The 12,013-nt window shown below is 43.7% G+C and overlaps 1 protein-coding gene across 2 annotated transcripts in view; it reads right to left on the reverse strand.

Moving 5' to 3' along the window:
• The window catches only part of lhx3 (LIM homeobox 3), a 189,002-nt gene that overhangs the window by 96,243 nt on the left and 80,746 nt on the right, over nt 1-12,013 (reverse strand). The window contains exon 11 of one of the 2 annotated variants that reach the window (XM_038782323.1): nt 4,181-4,369. The exons of the other annotated variant lie outside the window; for it this stretch is intronic. Coding sequence (XP_038638251.1) covers nt 4,181-4,369 — 189 coding nt within the window. The remainder of the gene's footprint in view (nt 1-4,180; nt 4,370-12,013) is intronic. 2 annotated transcript variants of the gene reach the window in all.

Raw genomic sequence — 12,013 nt, forward strand, 5'->3', positions numbered from 1 at the left:
ACAAGAAATCTCACAGCTTGCTGAGAATGATTTGCTTCACAAGACCCACGCTTCAATATTAAAACATTGAAACCATCCAAGAAACTACAGGCCTGCCACATGGGAGTTGGAGATCTGAAACAATACATTACCTTCACCTGTATCTACTCTTTGTGCGTGAGACATCATATTAATTCAGGGTAAGTGTGCAAGAATAACTACTTTCTTTATTTTTAAACTCACAAAAGCTTGTTGCTGGAATTATTTCATTGCGACCCACAAGCACAATGGTAAGAAAACAGACTGTCCATCAGAAAACATTGATCAGGGGAAATAAGGGAACACAAACATTCTGTCCTTGACACTAGGAAGATTGTAGCACCCAAAACATATGCTTGCTTAAAAGTCCATCCATCTATCTGAAAGCAGTTGTTAGCTGACTTGGTGGTTTTCGCCTAACATTCATTAAAACTCAAGTTTGAAAGCTTCCCACCCAAACCAATCGTCAGTCAGAGAAAATGTTAAAAATATGGGGTGGGATTCTCGATTGCTGACATCGCGTTCGGCAATTGGGTAGAGAATCCATTTTTAAGCTGAAATCAGGGCCGGCACCATTTTCTGATGCTCTGCCCCCTCAAACGGCACACTGCACACTGTTGGGACGGCCTCAGGATGTCACTGGAGGCCCTCCTCTGATCTTCCACCCCCGATGGGCAGACTTCCCGATGGCGTGGGACATGTGTCCCCTGACTTTACGTGTCCAGCGGCGCCACAGTGGGGCGGGGGGGGGGGGGGGGGGAAGAGAGCCGTTCCCCTGGCAGGGGGACTTTGGTGGTGGTCCGGGGGTGGCAGTACCTTGACGGCTGGTGCCATGTTGTACGGCACAGCCACCGCAGGCCGCTGGCCTGCGCAGCTGCAGACACGGCAATTCTGTATCTGTATCGGCAGCTAAAGCCGGGGGGCTTCATGTGGCATGGCTGCTAGACACCCACCGAGTATCGGGGTGGGGGCGGCGCCGGCACTGACGTTTTGGTCGTAAGACCAGATGGATCCTGAGGACATAGCAGCAGACTCGGATAATCCAGCCTCCGGCCTTTCACTCTCCTGCAGCTATACTGTAGTAGGGATGAGACTCAAATTCGGGTCTCAATCCTCCTCAGGTAAGTTCACACTCAAATTACACTTCACCAGTTGCATCAATGTAAAGTTGAATGTGCAAACCATGTGCAATACCAGGTGATTAAACTGCTGTCTTAGTCTAAAGAATTTGTAACAAAATTTAAAAACAAACAATTGAAAACGTCAATTTTAGTTGCCCTGGTTATTTTAAAAACCATCATTTATGAGATATTAGCTGCCATGGACCAGCAGAAAGTCAGATCTTCAGCCAGATGGCCGAGTCTTTGGAAAGACTAAACTATTTGCACTTATTATAACAATAATAATCTTTATTATTGTCACAAGTAACCTTACGTTAACACTGCAATGAAGTTACTGTGAAAATCCCCAAGTCGCCACACTCCGGCGCCTGTGCGGGTACACAGAGGGAGAATTCAGAATGTCCAATTCACCCAACCTAACAAGCACGTCTTTCAGAACTTTTGGGAGGAAACCGGAGCACCCGGAGGAAACCCACACAGACACAGGGAGAACGTGAGACAGTTCAGACAGTGACCCAAGCGGGAACCGAACCTGGGACCCTGGCGCTGTGAAACAACAGTGCTAACCATTATAAGCCACACCGTGCCAAGTCAAACAGAAGCAAAAATTACTGCTGCGAGATCCACAATTCAGATAAACATTCTGCCCCAGGAGGAAGAAAAATGGGGAGGAACAAAAGGATAGATTGCAACAGGCAGAACATTCTACAAGTCAGGCACAAACAACTATGCCAATGGCGATGATAAGGAGAATGCAAGTGGAAAGCTGGCAGACAGGCTCAGTGCACCTCCCAGTGGCTGAATCTCAGCTACACAGTTCCTTCCCAGAGTTTTATTTCCCGCATTCTTAATATTGGATAAGCAATGGATGTATTTAATTCCATTTAAATTACGGTGAAAGTAAATGATTTGCAACTTTTGTTTAACGCTTATGATGCGAGCCTTTGCAGTATTTTAGACGTCAGCTGCTCAAAATCCCCAGCTCAGTCCCATGAGAAGTGTACAAACATTAGGAGTAACCGAGGGTGAGGGAAAACTAATATCAATATGTGCTCACAACGATATACCAAGGCACACAATTCGCATTTATTTTTCTGGTCATCAAGGGGAAGAGGTAAACTGTTACCCTCATGGGACTGGTAACAATTAGAATTTTGGCACTGGCAGTAAATCTCAGTTGGGAGATTTTTATTCTAATGTCATGTATGACATGGCAGGGCAGCACGGTGGCACAGTGGATTAGCCCTGTTGCCTCACGGCATCGAGGTCCCAGGTTCGATCCCGGTTCTGGAGTTTGCACATTCTCCCCGTGCTTGCGTGGGTTTCGCCCCCACAACCCAAATGTGCAGGGTAGGTGGATTGACCACGCTAAGTTGCCCCTTCATTGGAAAAAATGAATTGGGTACTCTAAATTATAAAAAACAAATGTATGACATGTCAGCTGATAGCACTCATGTCTCGGAGTCAAACAGTTCTGGGTGTAAGTCTATCCCAGGGCTTGGACACAAAAATCAAGGCAGACAACCCAGTGCGGTACTGAGGGAGTGCAGCATTGGAGATGCTGTCCTTCTGATAATATGTTAAACTGAGCCTCCAACTGCCTTCTTGGGTGGACGCAAAAGAGCCCACGGCACTATTTCAAAGAATGGCAGGGGAGTTACTTGGCCAATATTTATCCCTCAATCAAAATCACAAAAACAGATGTGGTCACCATCACACTGTTGTTTGCGGGAGTTTGCTGTGCTGTGTTTCCTACATTACAATAGTGACTACGATTCAAAGGTACTTCACTGGCTGTGAAGCATTTTGAGATGTTCAGTGGTTGTGAAAAGCACTGTATAAAGGCAACTTTTAGTTCCCAAAAGTTACATTAATTAAATTCATAGTTTGAAGGTAGACAAATAGGGACTCCAAGGCTCCAAAGTACATTGTAGATGCTGTTGAGTCCAGTACCTGCTTTCAGTGTAGTCATGTGTAACAACAGCTCTGCTGTATTACTGGATAGGTACCATAGGTGCCAAACATAGCACCGCACTGAATGCATACTTGAACGCACGCATGTTGTCCTGTTATTCATGTTTCTAAACAGCTAAATGATTTGACTGCTCATGGGGACCATCTTTGAAAATGAAATTGCCCATCTTTAGTTATCCTTCAGGTGATGGCGATGGTTCTCATCCTTGAACCTCTGCAATCCTTGTGACAATGGTGCTTCCCCCAATGATACTCAATGAAGAATTTCTGAAAGTTGGAACGTGGTGATAAAAAACCCTCTCATCTCCGAGTCAGAAGGCTGTGGGGTTCAGAGACTTCAACACAAATCTAGACTGGCAGTGCAGTGCTGATGCTGAGCGAGTGGTTGCATTTCCAGATCTGTGTCTTGTAAACAAATGCCCAAGGCCCCATTGCCCCTCTCAGATCTCGGCACTATTTTTGAAGGACAGGTATGGTTCCCAGAGTGACCTGGCCAATATTTATCCTTCAACCAACGCTACTAAAGGCAATGAACTGATCGTTCTCACACTGCTGTCTGTGTGACCGTGTTTTCTGCAAACCCACTACTGCATTTTCTACGCTCAAACAGTGACTACGTTGAGTCTATTCATTTTTTAAGCACCCCAATTCTTTTTTTTCCTAATTAAAGGGTAATTTAGTGTGGCCAATTCACCTACCCTGCACATCTTTGGGTTGTAGGGTGAGACCCACACAGACACGGAGGAGAACGTGCAAATTCGACATGAACAGTGACCTGGCGCCGGGATCGAACAAGAGTCCTTAGCACCGAGAGGCAGCAGTGCTAACCCATGCGCCGCCATGCCGCCCTCGAGCCGAATAAATTAAGTGTAAACATGTTCGGACATCAATGGGCGATCATGAAGAATGCTGCACAGATGCTAAACTTTAAAAAAATAATAATGTGGGAGCTAGTTACTCCAGTACTGGAATCTCAAAATCCACACATTCCATATATTTCTGATTTATAAATACCCAGTCACTGGTTACTGTTAAACATTCTGGAGACGTAAACTTTAAATTCTTACCTGCCAGTCTGCTGTTCACGTCATTGTGCTTTCTCCATAGCCAGAGAATGGCATCATCCAATGTAGCCACTTTATCCATTGATTCTTTTGCCATCTCTTCAAAGTGCTGTGCACACTCTCTGCAGCCGAAGAAATGTTGAATGTATCTCCTGATTGCCTGTAGAACCATTTGAGGGCTGTTGTCAAAACCTAAACAGAAACAAAATAAAGTTTACCAGGAAGAAAAGGCCGTACACTACACAGCAGTTCCTTCTCACATTATCTCCCATTCCATTTTCCCTCCCAAAGTACATTGGACAGCTTCAAGAGCCCATTTGTCCTGACAAGTACCACACAATAAATACTGGGCACCCCACAAATGAGAGTTATGCTCAACTTTCCTTCTTGCCTTAAAAGTAGCGATGCAAGTACTTCACTCCTCAAAAAAAGACACCTTCGTTAGAAATTAATGCTTTACCACTGCAACTTGCAACAACTAACAGGTATTGCTGAAAAAGGAAGGTGTGTTGCTGAAGCTTTTAGTCTTGCACTTACCAGGACAAATGCAAGAATGTCAAATTTCTAATGATCACAGGAGAAGGGTGTTAATAGATTGGCAAGCTGACTGATTGACTGTGTTGCTATGGAGAAAGCAACAGGGAACATCAGACTGCTTAGGCTCCCAGGTAATTCAAAAAAGGTGCAAGGTCTGAACATGCTTCTTTTGTTTGCAGAGAATTTGCCCTGTATATAAATGTATGTTGTTTTTAGCAAGTGCAAATGTGCTACATTAGGAGTTTGACTGATTGTCTTAAATTTGTTAGTGTGGCTGTTAGCACACTCAGGATTCATAGAATCATTACACAGTGCTAAAGGAGGTCATTCACCCCAACGAGACTACAGAGACCCTCTGAAAGAGGACCCCAAATAGGCCCACTTCCTTGCCCAATCCCCGTAACCCCATAACCTCACCTAACCTGCACATCCCTGGACACAAAGGGACAATTTTACCATGGACAATCCACCTGCCTAACCGGCACATCTATGGACTGAGAGAGGAAACCAGAGCACCCAGAGGAAACTCACGCAGACACGGGAAGAAAGTGCAAACTCCACACAGATAGTCATCCAAGGCTGGAATTGAATCCGGGTTCCTGTCCCTGTGAGGCAGCAGTGCTAACCATGGTGAGGTACTGGAGGCATTTATGGCCACGATATAAATCAGACTGAACAAAATAGGAAATTTGCAAAGAAGATGACAAAAATGTATACGAGAAACAGACACACCTACAGGACACTTTACATCAAACCCGAGATAATCTGGTAAATGGAAATATCTATAACATGCAGTATTAATTTTCTCGCTAATGATGCAATGCCCACTGCCACGTGTTTACTTTGTGTTTTAATTTGGTCTCTACGCAAGACTTTAGCAATGCCTGGCTCTTGTGTTTTTAATGGGGCAAGCACAAGAGCCACTAAAATGATTATGCTTACATATTGCTTTCAGTGTTCCCAACCATTAATCACCTACTTCTTACTGCAGCTTTAAATCGTTCCAAGCAGCCAAATATATTAACACAAACACATTTTCTTGCTGGTTTTGCTTGTGTCATTCCTGGTATTTGCCTACATTTAGCCACCCAGCCCAGCTCTTGACCCTTCTGCCTTGCTCACTGCTTCTTCAGCTATACTGGATCCTGCTGCTTTCCGCAGCCAGCTGGGATCAGTCAAACTTCACTGAGGCACCGGTGAAAGTCTGAGGCAGAGTGAGACCATATCAAAAACTGATTAACCTTAACTATGCATTTTGTGAGACCAAAATGCCATTGTGGTCAGACACTTCCGTCCGAGAAGCCATGGGCCTTCAATTCATGCAGGTTCCCAACCCTTTAGTAAAACATACTCCATGGCTCATCCAATGGTCAATCAAGGAGAATAGAATTCTCAAGAAATTTAGAACAGTGAAAATAAACAGTTTGTTTCATGTAAAGGATAAAGGAAGGCACACACCATTAAGCAATTTTCATATAAAAGTTCTAATTTTGTTTGGTGATGTGGAATGCTTGTGAAAAGGACTATGCAAAGGCATGTCTTGCCAAAGTAAAATACTCACGATAAACTGTTTCCAAGCAAGAAAGAAATGATCTCAAATCCTTCTACTTATTTTCAAGAGCTTCGGTCCCAGTTCTAATCCTCTCCTTGGGAGGGGACTGGCACTGAATTTATTAGCTCCCTCATCTGGTATAAACATTGAAATGCAAGGAACTTACCTCATTTGTGGGTTAACTTATTTTGATGTTAAGTAGGCCCATTTGCTGGTCAAATTGCTTACAGGTAAAATTCACTCCTGTAGCACTTGGCTGAGGAGTGAAATGTAGCTATGCAGCCCTTTGATTTACCCATCTGCATCAAGTCCACGATCTTTCCAACTGATTGTGCTAGCTGGAATTAGTGGAAATGCTCACTGTCCTTGAAAGATCTGCTTTGTTTGAACCTAACAGCTACGTGATGCAAAAAAACAATTGTGGGTCTTACTGAGCAGATATGGAGAAATAGAAAGAATTGGAAAAACTCAGCAGGGAGCAGGTAGAGATAAAAGTCCAGAAAGGAAGATTCAGAGATGGACCATGCAAAGATAGTCAAAAAAGTTGCAAAAAGCGTGTCTATGCAAATAAATGGCATGACGCACATTACAGAATCTGAACATAGCAAGTTATAATACATCAACCGATGTTTACAGCATAAATACTTAGGTCTTTTTGTACTTGGTAGAAGTGGAGCTATAAATGATTAAAACACACTTTTAAACATTTAATCCTCCTGACCTTGCGACTACCATCCCAATTTCGAAATTTAATTTATCCTAATCTTTAAAGTGGACAAACAACCCACCTACCTGCAGTGCAGGATTAAAGGATCTCCACTGGTTACACTAGTCAATATCGACATAATAAGGAGCACACATTTCTACACATAATCCAGCTGTCTTAGCTGACCTAATTCTTCAAATAGTACAGTAAGAGTAACTGACAATCAGATTTCATGGGAGTGCAAATATAAAAGACCAGCTGGTGCAAGTGTGCAAAAGGATAACTGTAATTTCCTGATTTTCTCTCACCCTCCCATGAGGGAAATGATTCATTGAGGTACAGTTGCACAGGTATTATGCAGTCTCCTCAAACTGATCATCTTTTGCTTGCAAGTATTGACTCAGTACCTACCACACGCTAAACCCAATCTGGTCGCCCACCCTTGATCTTCCAGCAGGGCTCACTGCATCAGGAAGAAATCAACCTTATTTTCAGAGGAAGGGGAACAGAGATAGTCTCACGCACCCTGATCAGCCAACTGACCACAAACCAAATATTAAACTAAGGATAGAGCTTCCTAAAATGTCTTGTTTTATACTGTAGCACATAACAAAAGGATATTGAAAACAGGGATTTAGTCATTAAGGGAGAGGAAGATAAACTCACAGGGCAGATAGTGAATAGATATGGTCAGTTTAAACTGAAGTAGAAATGACACGATTAGCGTTAATCATTAGCAATAGTCCCAGGAATAGTTATCAGGAAATGGAGAGGGTGGAACTTGGAAAAATTACAATCACCAGGGAAGGGTGCATTGCTGGCTGGGCCAGAATTTATTGCCCATCCCCAATTCCCCTAGAACTTAGTGGCGCATTTCAGAGGGCAGTTAAGGGTCACCACATTGCTGTGGATTGGCAGGTCACCTGTAGGCCAGACTGGGTAAGGCGGCAGACTTCTTTCCCTGAGGACATTAATGAACCCAAGATCGGTTTTAAGACAATCAACATGGTCCCTGTCCCAGTGCATGAATCAGAAAGGAAAGTAAGCAGGTACAGCCCATTATTAGCAAAGCGAATGGAACATATCATTTATTGCGATGAGAAACTTAATACAGAAGTAGGAAGCTTATTCTCCAGTTATAGAGGGCATTGGTGAGATCAATCTGGAGTAACTGTGGCACAGTATTGGTCTCCTTATTTAAGGTGTTGTAAATTGTAAATGTGTTGGAGTAGTTCAGAGAAGGTCTGCTGCATGAATACCACTCTGATGAGGAAAAGTTGGAAAAGATTTGGCTTTTATCTGCTGGATATTAGATTATGCAGGCAGCATAATCAAAGACCTCTCCGACCCGGCTTACTCACTCTTCTCACTTCTTCCATCAGACAGGAGATACAAAAGTCTGAGAACACGCACAAACAGATTCAAAAACAGCTTCTTCCCAGCTGTTACCAGACTCCTAAACGATCCACTTATGGGTTGACCTGATTAATATTACACTCCTGTATGCTTCATCCGATGCCTGTATCTATGTATTTACATTGTGTACCTTGCGTTGCCCTACTAATTATTTTCTTTTTATTTATTTTCTTGTACTAAGATGATCTGTTTGAGCTGCTCGTAGAAAAATACTTTACACTGTACGTCTGTACACTGACATAAACAAATCCAATCCAAGTATCACGGTGCTGTCCATGAAGACCAGCTTGACATGGCATTTAGAGCAGGAACCGGTCTGCCGCAGCAAAGTGGTGCACAGTGCAGCATTATGACAGGTGAGCTTTGTCAAACTTATCTCAAAATTGTTCTAGATTGGAAAATTGCTCATGTCACTCTGCTTTTTAAGAAGGGTGAAAGAGAAAACCAGGGAATTACAGACCAGTTAGCCTAACATCTGGGTGGGGAAATTGGTGAGTCTATAATCAAGGATAGGGTACTGACCACCTCGAAAATTTTCAGTTAGTCAGAGAGAGCCAACATGGATTCATGACAGGTAGGTCATGCCTGACAAACCTCACTAAATTTTTTGTAGAGGTGACTAAGGAAATGACAGGGAAATGTCTATGGATGTTGTTTATATGGGCTGCCAGAAAGCATTTGATAAGTTCCACATATGAGACTGTTACCGAAGGTCAAAGCTCAGAGAACGGAGGGGAAATTACTGACATGGCTGGGAAATTGGTTTGTGACAAAGTAAGGATAATGGTTGGTACTCTAATTTGCAGGATGTGACTTGTGGTGTCCCACAGGGATCTGTGTTAGGGCCTCAGTTGTGCATACTATTTATTAATGACTTGGATTATGGTACAGAAAGTCAAATATCCAAATTTGCTGATGTATCAGGATGCAGAGGTTATGCTGCCGTTTTATAAAACCCTGGTTAGACCCCGCTTGAAGTATTGTGAGCAGATCTGGACACCACACCTTAGCAAGGATGTATTGGCCTTGGAGGGAATGCAACATAGATTTACTAGAATGATACCTGGACTACAGGGTTTAAATTATGAGAGATTATACAAATGAGGCCTGTTTTCTCTAGAATTGGAAGGTTAGGAGGTGATTTAATCAAAGTCTATTAAGTGTCAAAGACTGGTTGGAGATTCTTGAACTCGCAGGCATAGTCTAGAATTAGGCCAGACCATTCAGGAAATATGTTAGGGAGCACTTCTACACACAAAGGGTAGTAGAGGTTTGGAATCTCTTACAAACGGCAATTGACGCTAGATCAGTTGTTAATTTTTAGATCTGAAATGGATAAATTTTTGATAAGCAAATGTATTAAGGGATAAGGGTCAAAGGCAGGTATATGGAGGTAGGCCACAGATCAGCTGTGAGTCCCATTGAATGGCGGAGCAGGCTCAAGGGCCTGAACAGCCTACTCCTGTTCCTATGTTCTTGAGAACTGAGACTGCCTTGTGCATGCCACTCTATATCTTTTTTTTTTGTCTGTTACTGACTTTATTAACAGCTCTGCAATAATACAGACACAGTATAGTTACTTGTTCTGGGGAACAGAGATAATACAGGAATTCAGAGCTCCCTTTTCCTCAGCTCTGATCTTTTCAAAAATAATTTTTATTACGGTTTTCACAAAATATAAACAAAACAATATTAACAGAATAGCCATGGTAAAATCCCAAGAACAACACCCACCCCCCTACAAAAGCAACTACTAAATCGAAAAAAAACCCCCAAAAAAACACGAAAAAAACCCAAAAAACATGCCACTCTATATCAACCAGTTTCTAGACTGAAGTAATCTAGGCGGCAAGGTAGCACAGTGGTTAGCACTGTTGCTTCACAGCTCCAGGGTCCCAGGTTCCATTCCCGGCTTGGCCACTGTCTGTGCCGAGTCTGCATATTCTCCCTGTGTCTGCGTGGGTTTCGTCCGGGTCCTCAGGTATCCTTCCACAATTCCCGAAAGACATGCTGGCAGCACAGTGGTTAGCACTGTTGCTTCACAGCTCCAGGATCCCAGGTTCCATTCCCGGCTTGGTCACTGGCTGTGTGGAGTCTGCACATTGTCCCCGTATCTGCGTGGGTTTCTTCCGGGTGCTCTGATTTCCTCCACAAGTCCCGAAAAACATGTTGTTAAGTAATTTGGACATTCTGAATTTTCCCTCTGTGTACCCGAACAGGAGCCAGAATGTGGCGACTAAGGGCTTTTCACAGTAACTTCATTGCAGTGTTAATGTAAGCCTACTTGTGAAATAAAGATTATTGTTATTATTTCCCACTGGCGTGATGCAAGATTAGAAGGCCTAACAGGATGCCGCTGTTTTATTGAGCAGTCACTTCTCAAAAAAATGATTTTTAAAATTAATTTAGAGTACCCAATTCATTTTTTCCCAATTAAGGGGAAATTTTAGCGTGGCCAGTCCAGCATCCTGCACATCTTTGGGTTGTGGGGGTGAACCCACGCAAACACGGGAGAATATGCAAACTCCACACGGACTGACCCAGAGCCGGGATCGAACCTGGGACCTCGGCAGCATGCTTTTTAAAAATGTTTTATTGTGGTTTCATTTTCAGGGGAGTCTTTGCTTCATATCGTTCCAACTTATAACTGCAATCCCTCATAACCGAGGTTGTAAATAATTTACATCTCTTTGCTATACAAGTGGTCAAAGTTTATATTAGTGTTATCACGCACATACGGAAAACATAGGAGAAAAAACCCCAGAATAAACTAACAAAATAAAACAAAAATGGTGTAGGGCAGATTTCCCCGTTTACTCTGTGGTTTTAGTGCTCCCTCCCTCTCTGGTTGTTCCTCCCTCCTCCCCGCTGCTTTCTCCCTCCTTGCTCATCCCCCCCTCTTAATTGTTGGTCAAGAATAGGTCTACAAAGAGACTAGTGAATTGTTTCCATGTATGCTGGAATTCTTCATCTGATCTCCTAATTGCAAATTTTATTTTTTCTAGCTTCAGGAACTCCGCTACTCCGAGGCCCTAGGTGGTGCTATCGACCGCCATCCACACATTAGTCTCCACCGGGAAATCAGGAAGGCGAAAACCAGTGCGTCGGTCCCTCCCATAAAGAGCTTTGGATGCTCCGATACCCCAAAGACTTCCACTGAGGGGTGTGGCTCCATCTTTATCCCCACCACTCTGGACTTGGCCTTCAAGAAGGTGGTCCAAAACCCAATGAGCTTGGGACAGGACCAGAGTCACGTGGGTGGTTGGCCAGACTCCCCTGACGCCGCTCGCACTTACCCTTCACCTCCGGGAAGAACCCACTCATCCGTGTCCTGTTTAGGTGCGCCCTGTGCACCACCTTTAGCTGCATTAGGCTCAGCCCAGCACACGAGGTGGAATTGATCCTGTGCAGAGCTTTGATCCTGAGTCCTCCCCCTATCTCCACATCCAGCTCCTCCTCCCAGTTTTCTCACGTCTCGTCCAGTGGAGCCCATACCTCTTCTTACAGTCATCCATATATGTCACCATATTTACCGTTCCCTAACAAGTCCGGTGCCAGCTTTCTGTTCAGTAGGGCGTGTCCGGGTTAATGAGCATTCATGAGATACAAATGAAATTCACACCAC

This window comes from Scyliorhinus canicula, chromosome 21 (assembly GCF_902713615.1).
Source record: "Scyliorhinus canicula chromosome 21, sScyCan1.1, whole genome shotgun sequence".
In the NCBI taxonomy this organism is placed as follows: Eukaryota; Metazoa; Chordata; class Chondrichthyes; order Carcharhiniformes; family Scyliorhinidae; genus Scyliorhinus; species Scyliorhinus canicula.